Source organism: Ctenopharyngodon idella, chromosome 4 (genome assembly GCF_019924925.1).
Source record: "Ctenopharyngodon idella isolate HZGC_01 chromosome 4, HZGC01, whole genome shotgun sequence".
Lineage (NCBI taxonomy): Eukaryota > Metazoa > Chordata > Actinopteri > Cypriniformes > Xenocyprididae > Ctenopharyngodon > Ctenopharyngodon idella.
Window position 1 is genome coordinate 14,789,212 of NC_067223.1, and position 18,380 is coordinate 14,807,591.

Genomic DNA, 18,380 nt, shown 5'->3' on the forward strand with positions numbered 1-18,380 from the left:
ACTTGCCTTCTCCCCACGTGACGTGATGGTAGCACCCTGTTCCTATAACTGTTTGATAAAGAGAGCAGACGCACATGGGCTGCGCACAAAGTCTCTCTGAACTGATAAAAGCCACTGCCTACTCACATTTACATCAGACATCAGGACACAAACAAAGGTAATGTTCCTCCATAACTGTGTATATATATATATAAAAAAAATGGTGAAATGATTAGAAATCATTGAATTTCACTTCTACAGCATTTATTAATCTTTGTTAATGTTAATTTTAAAATGTACTAATACATTATTAAAATCAAGAGTTGTATTTGTTAACATTAGTCAATGCACTGTATTTTTATTAACTAATGTTAACAAAGATTAACAAATACAGTAACAAATGTATTGCTCATGGTTATCTCATGTTAGTTAATACATTAACTAATGTTAACAAACAAACCTTATTGTAAAGTGTTATTGAAATCTTTTAATTGTTATAATTTGAAGAGTATTTAAAAATTTTAAACTACATTGTTTTTTCATGCACTGATCAATTTTTAGATTTTTCTTCTGTAACTTGTCTTCTTTCAGACTAATGGAAAGAAATCATCTAAAATGCACTTTTAAGTGTTTATTTTATTACACTTTATCTATTTGTGTCTGTTACGGCCCATGTCCAAATGAACAGCTCGTTATATAAAATAACTCAAATAAAGGGCACAGATCGAACACATGAAAGAGCCACAGACACTTATTGTGAATTTCCAAGACGCCAGTCGCCTTCATTTAATTATAATACGGAAAAGGAATCAAACAGACAATAAACAATACATGATAATTCATAATTTGGAATGACACAAATGCTGGATGGCTTGTGTTGCTAAATGGCATGCAATTAATTTTAAAACACTGCATGGTGGAGAAAATGCTGTATTAATGTTACTAAAAGTAAAGCTGCATCTGATTATGCTATGTTAGCCACTTAGCAAAATAGTTTTTTCTCTGACAAATGATAACCAAAAGAAATAACAGTAAACAGGTAGGGAACAGCTAAGAAACAAAGAACGCCTGCCTGGCTGCTCTCACCAGCAGTTCTTACCTGACTCCCGAGAAGACAAAACAGGTGAGTCTTCCGGGCCTCTGCTTCCTTCACTATACTTACTAAATAAAGAAACAGTGACCTGTTTAGTTAACTCCACTACCCGTTACCGATAACATAAAAATAGGCAATAACCACATAAAGAGACACATCAAACAGAGCAACGAGAGCACAGAGAATGCAAACTAAACTATAACAAAAGAAAGACTAAATCACTCAGAGAACAAAGGGAGATTGACAGTCGCCATCCATGCTATTTATCCCAGAAAACTCAGTGACATCACTCTGCTTCCACCAATTCCACACCTCAACGCCAACGCCCTCAAAATAAATATAAATCTACACGGCCATCCGTAACAGTGTCTGTAGATTTCAATTTCAATACATATCTTTAAATGCTATGTGATTAGAGTTAGAAATCTCCAGCTTTTTTTTTTTTTTCGGTTGATGGTATTTTCTGATTTATGGAGTGATAAAAAAAAAGATATCCAAAGTCTCCTATGTAAAAACTTTAACAAAAACTTTCAAACAAGAATTATGAACCTGCATGACTTCATCCAATGGTCAGATTTGTGTTCTGGAATTTTATGCAAATTATTGTGCTCAAATGTGGTTGTATTATAACTTTACTAATGTGTCAGAGCACCAAGGCTTAAAGATTAAACACTCAACAGCACCATGGAATCTCACCCAGGGACTTTTTACTAAATGAAGTTCCCCCAAACGTAACACAGGTTAGCTCACTGAGAAATGGCAGGAGATGTAGACATAAAAATATCAAACAAATCAATCAGCAAATCACACACACAAACACTCACAAGCACACCCACACAAAATAAAACCACAAGCACTCATGAATTAAAGGCCATTGCCAAAGATTCAACCTCTACCCTGGGCATTTAGCTCCAACAACAGAATATAACTAGAAGCTAAAGTTCAATTTCGAGCTTTGATGTTGGCTTGGGAAAGCCTTGATGGGCAGTCTGACACAAAAGAGCCAATGCACATGTCTGTTCAGTGTACTTGAGCTGGCCCCGCCACGAATAAATAAAAAAAAAGAAAGAATTTCTTGTAGGCTATTTAGGGCTGTAAGAATTATTTTGATGATTGATGGATCCATTGATTGTTCTATCGATTATTTTTTGGCCCCACTTTATATTAGGTGTCTTTAACTACTAAAATACCTGCATGTATCTACAGCTTTAGTTATTTATATAATTACACAAGGACACCTAATATAAAGTGACCATTTTTTGTTTGTTTACATTGAATCTATTATTTTCTGATTAATCAAATGTAATAACTTAAAAGTATAACTTTAATTAACCCAATAAATAATAACTGTAATTTATGGTGTACTATTTAAAGGTGTATTTAAAAATTTTGTCATAATAATTACAAATAATAATAATAAAAAATCCCAACATGGAAAATAATGCACCAACAATTAAAAGGGCATTTAACAGTAATATATCAGTAATAGAAATATGCATGCTGCTTTTACCGTCACTGTTTGATACTGACAACAGCATTTGCTTACACACGAGTTTTGAAATGTCGTCTTAATTCAGAAGATTAACTATCTGCTTGAATACATCTATGAATGAACTGAAGTCACTGCCCCTTTAACGCTGCATTCACACAGGGCGTCGGCGTTAACGCTTCTCATTTACTTTGAATGGGTGACGTCATGCGTTGCCGAACTGAATTGTGGGTTCCGTCGCATCGCTTCACTCGTGTTGCTCGTGGCAGAAGTTGAAGATTTCTCAACTTTTCAAGCGCCAACGCAGATGTCAGCCAATCAGATCGCTTAATGCAAACACCCTAGAGCAGTCGCTAGCCAATTGCGTTCATGCAACACCGGAAAGTAATGTGATTGGCTGTTATCACTATAACGGTGGCGTCAACACCAAGCGGCAACCTCCCCCAGTTTCTCTTGAAGCCAATATGGAAGTGACTTAAACTGCGATTCATCGACTGGCTGCTAGGGACAGGCTCCAAAAGAGAGCAGAATCTCATTGAGTCCCATGTTAAAATGGCCAACTTTACAGCAGAAAAAAACATGTTTACATCCTGGATAAAATTGTGGTTTTGGTCTATACAGCTAATTTTGCCCTTCATGACAACTCTGAGGGGGGTGAATTTTTTTATAACTCATTCGTTTAAATTATATTAAGCCTTAAAGTTCTGCATAATTAAGGGCGTGGTAACTTGAGTGACAGGTTTGCCGCTGCTGTCTGTGAGCCTTCATGTTACCTCAGCTAATTCCAGCTGCTGAATTTGGCATAAAAAACTCCGACAGCACTGCTTGGATATTTAACTGCTGCATTTTGAAAAATTATACTTTGGACACGGACTCATTTGTTTGTAAGATATTTACGATCATATACAGTTTTACAACATAAACGCTGCTCAGGTTGCATAATTTCTTGAAGAACGATGATAGAGAGCAGATCATTCAGAAGAAATGTGATGCAAACAATGGATAATATATAGATATTTCATGGATTTAACGCTTTTGTGGACAAAAAGTACTGTTTTTTGTTTTTCAATGGACACACTGGACATTTTACCCAAGTGCGGGACGTGGTTGGAACTGAGGTGCCTGGTTGCTGAAACCACGCCCGCCTAGCTCGATGTGATTGTTATCAGGCTAAGAAGCTATCTATCTATCTTAGATACTATCTAAAATATTAATAAAGATAAGTTATATAATTTGAAAGTTCTAAATGTTTACTGTCAATATACGGTGTCTTTTTTACGATTTAGATGCTCCAGCACCAGTAATTGTAATTTGTGTCAGGTGTGGATTCATTGGATTCATCTCACGATCTCTATTTCATTATAAAGGTATAAAGTCCCATTTGATTTTTCATGTTATTATTTGCACACCCGACACAAATTACAATTACTGGTGCTGGAGCATCTAAATCGTAAAAAAGACACCGTATATTGACAGTAAACATTTAGAACTTTCAAATGATATAACTTATCTTTATTAATATTTTAGATAGTATCTAAGATAGATAGATAGCTTCTTAGCCTGATAACAATCACATCGAGCTAGGCGGGCGTGGTTTCAGCAACCAGGCACCTCAGTTCCAACCACGTCCCGCCTCTTTGCCATTTTCAGTTATCCGGGAGTGACGCGCTGCTAAGATGGCAGCGGCCTCGTTTTCGCTTCAAAAATGCTCTTCAGAAATCTATGGGTGACGTCACGGACACTACGTCCATATTTTTTTACAGTCTATGGTCAACACAAGCTTCAGACACGCCCTCCGTCAAGCGTTGACGCTGACGCCCCTTTAAGAGGCGTGGCTTGGCTGTCAACTGTGTGAATGTGTGTGTGTGTAACATGGCGATCAACTAACCTGTTCAATAATCTGTGTAAAACATGCAATCACCCAATCAATACTGAGATTGTGGATGGCTTTTCACTCTATATTAACGTTTTCTCACAGAGGGTTTCTGGAAATTCCTCCATGACTCTGTCTCGTCTCTCACTCTCTCTCAGTGCCGGCACAGCCTGGGTTACACGAGACTCGCGAGCGTTATTAGAGACGCGTCTCTATTCATTAACACATAAACATTCGAACAAAGAAGCTCTTTAATGCATTCTTATGACAATCTTGTCCAATCGCTTGAATGTGTTATTTAGCAAGGTTAAAAAATACATGTGAATGACGAACATATTGAGGACGTGGGCACTGGCGTTGAGAGACATGGCGCGCGCTGTTTCTGCCAAACAAAACAGCTTCTTCCCATTGTCGCATCCATTCAGAAATCTGATCTTTCAGTCGTATTTAATCACTTTTCACTCTATATTAAAGTTTTCATCGCTCTGTGCAGCTGTATAAATATATATATATGTCGTCTGTGGAAGGCGTAGGACCATAAAATGTTCATTCAATCATTGCATTCGGTCCGAATGACATTATACTCAATGCGGTTTGTGACTCGAATTTATGCGTTTCAATAGCAACACTATAAATGCCGAAATTAATCTGCAGCAGTCAGGTGGTACAGGTCAGTGTTCTTTAAGTTCCTTATGTTCATTATTATTGTCATGTTATAGTTTAACACAGTCTCTCATGACGCTTTTGTTTGCTCCCTGCTGTACGCGTTCATGTGTTTTGGAGGAGGCATGTTTTGGAGATCTTACGCTTTCAAAGCTAGCTCGCTACTGCTAGCCTCTCCAAAAATTGCCTTCCCTACCTTTAAGCTTTTAAGTTTAAATAGGTGGACATTTTTTCAAGAAACAATACATTATGATCAAGAATCTTCCACTGAGCTTGAAACTGAATCTGAAACTTATTATACTCATTATATTATATAAGACCTTATTATAAAAGATCTGCCAATGCCAATTTCTAGATCTGAGGCCACCGGAGCACAATGACATCTCAGGTCTCAAAGACGGTCCTGCGACTGCAAGCTGAAGAAGTCCAGACACTGAAAGATGGAATTAATTTCAAGAAAAACCCAGAGGATGGCAAATGTTACATCATTTACAAAGCCAAAGACAAACTACGAGCGTGTAGAAACCAGTGCAAACACCAGGGTGGACTCTTCATTAAAGACATAGAGGACTTGGACGGCAGGTGAGAGAATCTAAAGTATATATATATATATATATATAAAGTAAATATATATATATTTCTATTATGACAACTCTCAGAAGATTGTTAGCATGGTAATGGATATGACAACGTTAATGTATTTGGTCTTAGCGGAATAGATCTGCTACGCTGCTGCTGAATTGCTGCTTCTGTAGATTATTGCTGTTGTTCTAGATTATTGCTGCTGCTGCAGAGCAAGTACAGGAACTTGCTACTGCTAAACGTCGATACGCTGCTGCGAGTAAGACACAGTGCTGCTGCACAATATATATATATCAATAACCCATAGCAGATCTATACAGGCAGAGCTGGGGAAGGTGGAGGGTTTTAGATGAACTCTGAAGCGTGCTGCAAACTGCTATAATGAATGTTACCAGCCATTTAAATGTGTGAGCAACAAGCTCATTGGCTGCAGATGCAACATGGACCAATCAGCTTGTGCCAGCAGTTAACGCTGTAATTATCCTCAGCTCGCGTTAAGACCCATCAGCCTGTGCCATCAGAGTTTCATGACAGAACTATGTATATATCCTTGGTGAGCACACAAGAACCGTAAATAATGTAAAATGCATTATTATTATAATTCAGCAGACAGGAAGTTTTACAATTCAATACTGTAGAGCAGGGGTGCCCAACCCTGTTCCTGAAGATCTACCTTCCTGCAGAGTTCAGCTCCAGCCCTGCTCAACACACCTGTCTGTAATAACTGCTCCTGAAGATTTTAATTAGCTGATTCAGGTGTGTTCAGGGTTGGCACTAAACTTTCCAGGTAGGTAGCTCTTCAGGAACAGGTTTGGGCAGCCCTGCTGTAGAGGAATCATTAAATTGTACTTGTGTATTTGTGTAATAGGACAGTGCGCTGCACTAAACACTACTGGAAACTTAACGTGGCCACCATGGAGTACGTCAACCCTCCAGACAGCTTCATGCAAGATCAACTTGGTAAAATCATTGTCATTTAAAAAGAGAGCAATGAAAATGACTTCATACACTTTTAAAAATAAAGGTTCTTTATTGGCATCTATGGCTCCATGAAGAACCTTTAACATCCATGGAATCTTTGCACTGCACAAAAGGTTCTTTAGATTTTTAAAATGTTCTTCACACTAAAAAAAAGATCTTTTTAGAACTGCTTACTGAATGGTTCTTCAATGGCATCGCTGCGGAAACCCCCCTTATGCAATCTTTATTTTTAAGAGTTTATAAGCATTTGATGTCACTTTAATTTCCGCGAAATACTGACATATAGCCTATATATATGTATACTGCAGCCTATATATATGTATACTGCAGCCAGTATCAATGGGTATGCCCACAGCACATGATTTTTTAACAGGGGGTTAATAAAGGCCTTCTGAAGAGAAGTGATGCGTTTTTGTGAGAAAAATACCCATATTTTAAACTTTATAAATTAAATAACTAGCATACGGCTGGGATAATTTTCATTTTTGTGTGAGCTATCCTTTTAACGCATATTTCGTGATTTAATACTTCAGAGTCAACTTTGTTTTATTGCAGAACTGCAAGAATACAATACAAACAACATATAACGTTGAAGTGCATTAGAATTAGACAAATCTTAAAACATTAATTACGACTAAAGTCTATTTTGGGGGGATTAAGTTAAAGGTTTGGGGGAAAATGTATTAAATAATGTTCAAATTTTTTCATGCTCTTACTTTACGATGCAATCATCAATATTTTGATCAAATTGAAGTTGTTTAAATAAAGGAATAGACGATTATTCAAGAATAACTGGTTTGATCATCATAAATGAGTCACATCCTCCATGTTTGAGTGCAATGATTGGATAGCATTATACTGTAGACAATAATGGGTGGCAGTATAATGCAAAAATAAACAAAATAACATTAAAAATGAAGTTAAATCAGTCCGTTGATTCCTCTGGCAGAGACTTGAGCTGTGTGCTGCTCGTTAATCTCATGACTGACCATCGCTACTCTCAGATAATGTTACACAATAAAATAAAAGATGACAAACATAGTAGGGTATCGTGTAAGTCTAAATAAACAGTTTTAAATATTGATGTTTATTGTTAAGTTCAACTAAAGTAGTTAATTTTCTTCTCCATTTACAATAATGCAGGCGGAAATTCATTTCCGCTACTAATTGGAGCAGGATGTGATGACACGAGGACTATTTTTTTATTGTATTTGTGTGTGTAGAGGCAGTGCTGTCAGACACTGACGGTAGTTTAGAGCTGGTTGAGTTGAATCCTCCAGACCCCTGGACTGCAGAGCCCAGAGAAGCACAAGAGCTTCACGCCGGAGAGATCACGGTAAATCACAATCACACTCATCAATAATCCACGCTGGTCAGAACATTCAGTCCCTCATTAGCTACCAGAGCTTCCGCCACAATACCCAGATGAGATCTTCTTAATGTCTCAATCACTGCTCCTACACGTGAGAGCTTATGAAGCTTCCGCTCAAATCTCTCCAGGGAAAACAAAAATATCCAGCAGATCTGAACAATCTGCTCAAAATGATCAAGATCCTACAGTCTGTGATGAAACGAAATGATCTGAGCAGCTCCACGTTCATTTGACTCATTTGAGTGTAAATATGCACAAAATGTTGGCAAAACACACCCTATATCATCAAGTCTCCAATGCAAAAAATGTATAATATCAATACAAAAATATTTACGCTTACATCTATAGCTATTTGCACTATATAGCAGTATTTTCTTTGCACTAAGTGTAAATAGTTAGATGCTATTTAAAGTGGCAGAAATTATTTGCACCTCAGTGTATTGTAGTAGGCCCTATATTATAAAACAGTATGCAATAATAACAACATATTCATTGTATATGTGTCAGGCGCAGTGAAGGCTGTAGTAAGCGCATGTTCACCAAAGCAGTCTTTAATAGTACATTTCACTAGGAACACTTAGGAGAATCACAGGGAAGAAGCTCAGAAAATAATCATGCTTAACATAAATATCAATGGCAAACAAAACAGGTGTGGGAACTAATTAACAAACAAGGAATCTAACTAGGGAACACAGGCAGGCAGACAGGGAAACCAAAAAATCATGAAAATAAAAGAGAACGTAACTGTTACAATATGATTCTATTTATTAAAATCATAAATGAATGCTGCCTTATTGTGACATTACTTGTCCTTATCCCTAACCCTACCCGTAAAACACTTTATTCCCACTATTAAATACCTGCTAGGAACTTTATTTCCTTATTTTCGTAATTTTTATTATTAAATAAATGCTTCTCAGTGTTGATATGTGATGGGAAAAGGGAGAAGAATAAGTTTGGAAAAGGCGGATTTGACTCTCCAAGCTACTGATCCCATTATCAGCAGGATTTCTTTTGTCATTTTGTCTGGCTCAATTAAACAAAATAATAAAAATATGGACATTACTTAATTTGACACAGTCACCTCTGATAATAACGGATCACTCTAAACTGTAATGTAGACTAGACACATGCATTTTCTGTAAAGCTGCTTTGAAACAATATGTATTGTGAAATGCGTAATACAAATAAATGTGAATCCAACTGAATTAATAGGATATTTATAGGATCATTCAGCTAGAGTGCATTAAATTGACAAAAGTGACAGTGTAATATTACACAAGATTTCTATTTAAAAAAAATGCTGTTTTTTTCAACCGTCTATTCATCTACAAATCCTGAAAAAAATGTCACGTTTCCAGAATAATATGAAGCAGCACAACTGTTTTCAACGTTGCTAATAATCATAAATGTTTCTTGAGCATCAAATCAGCATATTAAAATGATTTCTGAAGGATCATGTGACACTCAAGACTGCAGTAATGATGCTGAAAATTCAGCTTTGATCACAGAGATAAATTACATTTATAACATTGCCAGCATGATTTAACACATTGCATGTTTTAGCATGTTGCAAACATGAGGTGAGTCCCGATTCGCGTACTTATGCACTATTCTATGACGTTTTTAAGTACAAATTGTGCGAGTAGTGCGTTCACACAGAAAATTCCAAAAAGAAAAAGTGCACTTTAAATACCCGGATGATGCACTAAATTAACGGAAAAAACGGAACGGAATTTGCTTATAGGGCCCCCAATAACGAAAACACGCCCCTGGCTTAGCTAGTGATAGAAAGCTTAAATACTCTATAAGAGTTATTGTATGGAAGTTTTGACCCCCTCAATGAAAGTCTATAAGAATTTGGGAATGTTTGGAAGTCCGATACAGGAATTCCATAAGTCGGATCAGTTAAGGCCAATTCACACTGCACTCAGACACAGACCGACGCCGACATTCACCAGATTACAGCACGTCACTTCTCACACATTCTATTTCCAATTCAGTATGTTCAATCGACGAAAACAAGCTCCGACAGACGCCAACATTAAGCCTGTCTTTAAGCAAACACAAAAAAGCCAGCATTACTGTGTGTGTGTTTGTTTCAGCTAACGTACATCACGCACGCATGTATGGAGCTTAAAGCGGGGAACAAGAAGATGATGTTTGACCCGTGGCTCACAGGACCAGCGTTTGCGAGAGGCTGGTGGCTCCTTCATGAACCTCCGTCTGATGCCATGGACAGACTCTGTCAGGCAGATCTCATTTACATCAGCCACATGCATTCAGATCACCTGAGGTTAGAGCCCGATCCACCAAATATTATATTATATTATGCCAAAAATTTACTTTGCATGTTTTTTCCATCAGCTACCCAACTTTGCGACAGCTTTCCAAGAAGCGTCCAGATATTCCCATTTACGTCGGAAACACTTCACGGCCGGTGTTCTGGTGAGACTGAATTCAGGAGCAAACGACTGCATACACTATTAAAAATAAAGGTTCTTTTTTGGCATTGATGGTTCCATGAAGAATCTTAACATCAGTGGAATATTTCCATTCTACAAAAACATCTTTATAGTGGAAAATGCTTCTTTTAAGAACAGTTCACTGAGAGATTCTTGGGGAACCAAAAGTGCTTATTTTATTGCATTGCTGCAAGGATCTGTTTTCAAATCTTTGTTTGCGAACATTTGATGTGATTTTAATTGCAGCTAATACTTTTGAAACAAAAATGACAAACATAAAGATGACAAATGGCCGGTGTTGTGGTGAGACTGAACTTTACATTCCCAAATTTTTGTCAGCTAAACCTTTTTGAAATAAAATATTTTCCTAAAGTAGCACTTTAACAGCACATATTGCATACTACTACTACTACTACAATAAAATTTTGAGTATATAAAAATTGTAAAGTGTAGTTCTATGTCTGTTTAGCTTCATTATATTTTGGTTCTGGTTTTCCTGAGTTCAGTGCTTATTAGTTTCCATGCCCATTCTGATTTCTGATTTATTTTAGCCTTAAGTTCATTCAGTTCTTGTTTCGGTCTCGTTTATTGTATGAGTTTTCTCCTTTGTTTTTCCTGGAAACTTGTAATTAAAGATTATTATAGTTGGATTGTATCGTCATGCGCTTCATTGCAGCATCTCACCCGTGACAAAAATGTTTTATATTATTATTACTATTAAGAACTCTAATCTTAAAAAAATAAAACATATTATTTCTATAACTTTTTTACACTTTATTTTTTGAAGTACTTTCACTGCAGTAATCTGCTTTAAAGTCTTCTCTAAAAAGAGACCAAAGCATTCATGAATTACAACCATTTAAGAACAGATTTTTTCACCTTTATGTTCAAAAAGGGGGTGACGGTTAAAGAGGTTTTCAGTTTGACATTTTTATGATTTCATTCATTATTGGTTTTTTAATCAACTCCTGTTCGGGAAACCCTGAGGAATCCTGCGATCCGGAGCCGATCTGACAGTTTGTTTGTGTTTTATTGCAGGTATCTGGAGAAAAGTGGAGTGAATTTAACAAACATCAACGTGGTGCCGTTCGGCATGTGGCAGAATGTAAGTGATTCGGTGGCTTTTTTCCCCCCTTTCCCATGTCCTACTTTTCTTGATCTCGGCTTTTGAATCATTTGAAAGGTCGACGATCACCTGAGATTTATGATTCTGATGGACGGAGTTCATCCTGAGATGGACACCTGCTTGATCGTGGAGTATAAAGGTATTTTGCTGCTCATTCAGACTAATTTTGGCTGTTTATCCCTGTAAAGCTGCTTTAAAACCATCCGTATTGTATAAAGTGCTATAAACAAAGGTGACTTGACCTGATGTGACCCTTTTCTTTGTTCTTCCTATGAGGAAGGACTAACAGCTTATGTTATTTATTAATTATCCAGAAAGAATAAGATAAGACAAACACAGCGAGGTCATACAAAGAGGTTTGGTTGCATTCTTCTGCCTTTATCTATACCATGTGATGTAAAGTACATGCAAGTAATATTTAAGCTAACGTGTGCAAACAGTCATTAAGACAAAGTTTATGTGTAGATAAACATTCAAGGGTGTGACAGTGTCACACCTAAAAAAAACCTTTACACCTTTACAAGTTACTTTACACCTAAAAAAAAACCAGTCTGAACAGTTTCAAAGCAAACGAAACCTGTCCTCAGCTGTATTTACTTAATATAATATTAGCAGGATTTATGTTACATGAGGTTTTTAAATAATGAATTACACTAGCATTCAAAAGTTTGGAATCTTTAAGATTTTAAATGTTTTGAAAATCTCTTCTGCTCACCAAAGCTTCATTTATTTTATCAAAAATACAGTAAAACAGTAATACTGTCAAATATTATTACACTTTAAAATAGCTGTTTTCTATGTGAATATATAGTAAAATGTCATTTATTTCTGTGATCAAAGCTGAATTTTCAGCATCATTATTCCAGTCTTCAGTGTCACATGATCCTTCAGAAATCATTCTAATATGATGATATGCTGCTCAAGAAACATTTATTATTATTATCAACATTGAAATAAAGTGCTTCATTTTGTGGACATTTTTTTTTTTTTTTAGGATTCTTTGATGAATAGAGAGTTCAAAAGAACAGCATTTGTTTGAAATAGAAATCTGTCACTTTTGAGCAATTTAATGGATCTTTGATGAATAAAAAGTATTAATTTCATTCAAAAACAAACAATAAAATGTAAATAAAAATGATGATTCACCTTATAATTTATGGTAATAAACAACAGATTATCTTTAACAGTATTTCTGCTCAATAAAGCATCTAAAGCCCCTCAGAAATGCACAACATTGCTAATAGGTTGGATAAACTCTATAAAACACCTTCTAAGGTCACATGATCCTGAATACGGTGGACTGCACCAGACCAAACAATGGGCGTCTTCCACACGGTGTTGACGTGATGATGAGCGACTTCGCTGGCGGCGCCTCCGGTTTCCCCATGACCTTTCATGGCGGCAAGTACACTGGTGAGTTACGCATCAAAGTCCCTTTAAGGCAAGTCATTTCACTCGGCGGCCATCTTGGAAACGTTATTTCAGTCATGCAAGTACAGCTCTTATCTCTTTGAATGGGGGAACATCAAGCTGTTCACCAATTTCATATTTGAAGTCACCAATAAAATCTGACAACAACTGTCTCATATGGTTTCTAAACGCTCAAATCATGACAAAAATGAGCATTTTCAGGATAGACTGGCCACTCTAATGGCAGCTGCAATGACTTTACCAAATGGCGATTGGCTCTTTTATGTAGAAGGCGGGGCTTATTCCTCCATATTGTGCGTTGCACTTTCTCCTATTCATAATATTTTGAACGCACAGTCTTTGTATATCTGAAGACTTTGTTACACACACAGGTTTATTTCTTTATAAATGTGCATTATGGGAACAGGCAACTTAGCTTTTTTCTGACTTTGGGTTTTTCATCCTTTGACAGAAAGCTGGAAGGCGGATTTTATCAAGAATGAGAGGAAGAAACTGCTGAACTATAAGACTCAGCTGGTGAAATCCCTGCAGCCCAAGATCTACTGCCCCTTTGCTGGATACTTCACTGAAGCTCATCCCTCTGACAGGTGGATAACACATCTCTCCTTAACCTGTCACACAAAACTATCTAGATGGTCAATGTTTAACACTAGCCATTTTATGTACATAGTGTGATGTATGTCTGACTCAAACGCATTACCATTAAACTACTGTTCAAAGACTTTTATTTTTTTAAAGAAATTAATACTTTTATTCAGCAAGAATGCATTAAATTGATCAAAATTGACCATGAAGATGTTTTTAATATTACAAAACATTTCAATTTGAAATTAATGCTGTTCTAAACTTCTATTCATCAATGAATCCTGAAAAAAAAACAAAAAAACAAACTAAAATAATAATCAGCACAACTGTTTTCATCATTAATAGTAATAAATGTTTCTTGAACAGCAAATCAGCATATTAGAATGATTTCTGAAGGATCATGTGACACTGAAGACTGGAGTAATGATGCTGAAAATTCAGCTTTGATCACAGGAATAAATTACTTTTTAAAATATTTTCAAGTAGAAAACGGGTTATTAAAATTGTAATATTTCACAATTTTTACTGTATTTTTTGATCAAATAAATGCAGCTTTGGTGAGAATAAGACTTATTTCAAAGAAATAAAAAATATTAATTATGTTCTGTATATAACAGCCATCAAAGTGTATGATGAAGTAACACTCAAACATGACTAACAGGTACATAAAGGAGACGAACATCAAGAACAGCCCAGTAGACCTGAATGAATCCATAAGGAAGAGCTGTCCAAACACCTTAACCTGGACACCTTTACCCGGTTCTGTCCTGGATTTGGCCCTCGCACTAAAAGACCCATGTAACAGGTATTATGGCTTTATTAGCATTAGCATGTAGCATATGAACACGTTGATGTAGCTTCAGTGCATTAGATTAGCGGTTCTCCACTGGTTTTGCAAAAAGGTCCTTAAAAATGAGTGAGGCATATATTATGTCTGTTTCTTTTTTTCCTCTCTTCATGTTCTTCATGTTTTCTTACTTAATTCTGTAATAATTTGATGCTTGAGATGTTTAATTTTGTTTCTTTTATGTATTAAAACATTGAAATGTATTAATATTAGCATGAACAGCATATGACAAAACAGTAATATGTTAATAATAAATTATTTTAGTATCATTAAGATTTATTATAGTTTAATAGTTCGATTTAGTTTTTAAATTTTTATTTTCCATTTCCATTTTAATTTTAGTCAAAATTTTATTCATTTTGTTGTGTGCTTTGGTCATTTTTATTACTTTTTTTTTTTTTTTTTTTTTTAAATATATCTATATTTAATATATTTAATTTGTCTGTTTAATCATATATATTCGATTATATCTATATTTATATAATTATGTGTCTATTTAAATGCATCAAGTTAAGCTAAATTAAAATGATAAAAGTTTCTTTGCCAACTTTGCCAAAGTTTTTTTTTTATTTTATTTTAGTTCCTGTTTCTTTTATTTCAATTAACAAAAATATTTTTAGGGTTTACTTTTAGTTAACCATAGTAACCAAGCATGACTGAATAATTATGCATTTTATAAAAACTGCACTTAGATAGTTAAAATAGGGCCCTAGAAGTGTAACCTGTAAACTCTTTATCTGTAAATATATTGAATGTAGTCTCTGACATCGGTTTTGACCGTATTAACAGTATTTGAAGTCTCTGTAATTATTTCTGCATATTTTTAAATTTTCTTTTCTGGTTTTAACATCATAACCATAGGAGTGCTATCACTGAACCGCCCAACGGTACAAAAATCTATAAGGACAGTTGGGACTTTGACTGGTATGTGGATGAGCTAAATGCTTCCATTTCAGCTGAAATCTTTAAATACAAAAGCTGGATCCAGCACTATTATAACTGGGCGGGATTTAAAGGCTACAATCTGGTCATTCGGGTAAATAATATTTTTCATAGCCACACGGCTAGTGGATCTCACACATACACAAGTAAACCTATAAACATGCCCACAGATTCATTAAACTCTAATACTGTGTGTTTTTCCATGAGGTCATTGAAACGGATGATGATTTCAAGCCCCTGCGTGAAGGTTACGACTATCTGGTGGACTTTATGGACCTTTCTTTCCCAGAAATGCGCCCGGAGAGAGAGCATGCATATGAGGAGGTGACTAAAGTCCTGTAGCACAGACAGTGTTGGATGAGATATGCACTGAGTTTAATACATGAAACGTGTGTGTTTAGATCAAGAACAGAGTGGGTGTGATGAGGCACGTGGTTTTGAACGGGCTGCTATGGGACGACCTGTACATCGGCTTCAATAACAGAATGAGTCGAGATCCTGATGTTTACCACCACAAGTAAAATACAATCATCACAATATGAAAAGGAAAAATACATAAACATCATGTTTGGGATGCTACCCCTAAGTACTTCAAATAATATACTCTTAGGAAAAGGTTCAGTGGAGTTCTATATAGAACTTTAGGGTTCTTTATTCAATTTTAAAGAACCCTTTATGCCAAAAAGGTTCTATATAAGGAGAAATGTCTTTAATGAATGAATAATACTTGTGTTTAACAGGTTATTTCAATTTTTTCTAGTGAGAAAATATGTCTATGAGCAGTTTAATTCATAAAATTGAATCAAAGCAAAATCAATTAAAACCAACAGCACCTGACGAAACCCTTGAAGGTTTCATTGAGAACCTTTTCTTCTAAGAGTGTATGATGGTTTTAAGGTATGAAGGTTATATATATAATATAGTTGGAGTTTAACTAACTTTAGTACTCCCATTTAGGGATGCACGATATATCAGCCACCATATCGGTATCGGCCGATATATGTTCATTTTTAATGTTGTCATTATCGGCCTGATAAGAAAATTTGGCTGATATATTAAAGCCGATAAATAATGGCTTATTTCCTTCAACTGAGACACTTCAGATATGCGCTGTTTGCCTTGATGGGTTTGAATTGCTTGAAATATGATTAGAATCACTTCAAAAATGAAAATAAATTTAAGTGCAACATGTGCAGCACAAGTCTGTCATATAGGCTACATAACATTATAATGAGAACATTATAATTGTGTGCTTTGGGACATGGCTTTTAATAGTGAGATGTGTTCATTTTTAATGTTATTGTTATCGGCCTGAAAAGAAAATTTGGCCGATATATTAAAGCCGATAAATAATGGCTTATTTCCTTCAGCCGAGACTCTCAAAAATTATATAAAAATTTGGATTTAGATTTATCAGCCAATTTATCATTTATCTGCTTTCAAATATAAAAAATTATCAGTTATCGGTATTGGCCAAAATTTTCATATTGGTGCATACCTACTTCCATTTAAACTTATTTAATTTCTAATTTTCATTTTTCAATTCAAGTTTTTTAAGTTTTTCATCTGACATTTATATTTTATTTCAGCTTTATTTTAATTAATGAAAACAAAGTTTTTCAGTTTTAATGGTGACACTACAGTAAGGTTTTATTTGTTAACATGAACTGAGAATGAACTAAGCATTTGTTTTTCACTGGCAGGTTCTGGAATCATTTTCAGACGGAACTGCCACTATCAGCACCAGACTGGGATCATTTCCTTCAAACTGCCAGAGAAACAGACGTGACAGTTGAGAGCAGTAACAGCTGTGTGCTGTCTTAATGCACACACACGTTGGTACACTTATCATTATGAGGATAGACGTAATGGTTTATGGGTTTATGGGTCCCACTTTATATTAGGTGTCTTTAACTACTATGTACCAACATTTAAATTAATCATTTAATACAATGCACTTACTGTGTACATACATATGCACTTATATTTTTAAAGATACCTGCATGCAATTACAGCTGTAATAAATTTCTGTAATTATGTCTAAAATTGTTTAGTATGTTTGTCTAGTGTTTTTAATTACAAGGATATCAGGGTGTAGGGGGCCTGTAGGGGGCCTGAAACCTTAATACATACATCTAAGGAAGGTCTTTAATGTAGGTTATCAGTGTCATTGTCTTGGTCATGTGGTTTTGGGTGTCTGATATGGAAGTAAAATAATGCCATATGTTTTTGAAACAAAAAGCTTGTTGAATTGCACTAATTGAAACAAAAAAATATGCATTGCATTAACCGTGCTTGTATTTTAATGCATTGTTTTTTTAGGGCTTGCATTTTCAAAACATTTCACACACATTTTCATTATTAAAAATTCAATAATCCATATTCACCTTTCAGATTTCACTTCCAAAATATTCATTCTGTTTAAAAAATACAACCTATAATATTCGGCAGGCAATTTTCGGTCCATTTTATTTCGCTTTCACAAATTCGACAGAAAATTCAACATTTCACATCCGGGAACTGCAGGAAAAGCAGCAGAGTACCGAGCATAATCTCCATCTGCGGGGGGCGGACCAAGATGGCACCAAGGAAAGTAATCTTTTGAGTGACGCAGTTTTCTTTTGTGCAAAACTTAGCTTTCGGTTACTTATAATATACTTATAGGTGCTGAACAGCTTCGTTATAGATGTCTTGCTAAATTTAGACATAAAAAAAGATTTATCAGCCACCCTCCTTGTGATTTTTATGACTATAATATTGGTACAGGTTCAACTAAGTTCTCGCGTCCGTTAAGCTAGGCCGGAAAGAAAGATGAAGGTAAGTGTCAGAAACTCACAAGAGACTCTACAGAAACCCATACCAATGGAAACAGATGTGGAAAGGGTTAAACAGAGCCACAACTATGTGAAACAAACCACCGTCGAGCCTGGTGAACAGCCAATTCGCGAAACC

General features: G+C 35.6%; 1 protein-coding gene across 2 annotated transcripts; it reads left to right on the plus strand.

Annotated features, from left to right (window-relative positions):
- Positions 1-33: 33 nt before the first annotated feature.
- cmah (cytidine monophospho-N-acetylneuraminic acid hydroxylase) lies at positions 34-17,477 on the plus strand. 2 transcript variants are annotated; one of them, XR_007930060.1, is made up of 15 exons: positions 34-157; positions 5,453-5,679; positions 6,548-6,639; positions 7,884-7,996; positions 10,138-10,328; positions 10,400-10,480; positions 11,536-11,602; positions 11,681-11,762; positions 12,899-13,036; positions 13,506-13,641; positions 14,301-14,444; positions 15,348-15,410; positions 15,636-15,752; positions 15,830-15,945; positions 17,132-17,477. XR_007930060.1 is itself a non-coding variant. In XM_051892456.1 (15 exons), exons 2-15 carry the CDS (start codon positions 5,474-5,476, stop codon positions 17,250-17,252), a joined length of 1,779 nt encoding a protein of 592 aa, XP_051748416.1. In that variant the 5' UTR covers positions 36-157; positions 5,453-5,473; the 3' UTR covers positions 17,253-17,477. The 2 variants fall into 2 exon arrangements, 1 of the variants encoding a protein (XP_051748416.1); XM_051892456.1 differs by having other exon boundaries at positions 36-157; positions 15,348-15,522.
- Positions 17,478-18,380: the final 903 nt, after the last annotated feature.

What these genes read in the sequence shown, in the direction of transcription:
- cmah (XM_051892456.1), top strand. Translation starts at nt 5,474, where the DNA reads ATGACATCTCAGGTCTCAAAGACGGTCCTGCGACTGCAAGCTGAAGAA. An exon ending in ATAGAGGACTTGGACGGCAG is followed by an intron (nt 5,680 to 6,547) that starts GTGAGAGAATCT and finishes TTTGTGTAATAG; the next exon opens with GACAGTGCGCTGCACTAAAC. An exon ending in ATGCATTCAGATCACCTGAG is followed by an intron (nt 10,329 to 10,399) that starts GTTAGAGCCCGA and finishes TTTTTCCATCAG; the next exon opens with CTACCCAACTTTGCGACAGC.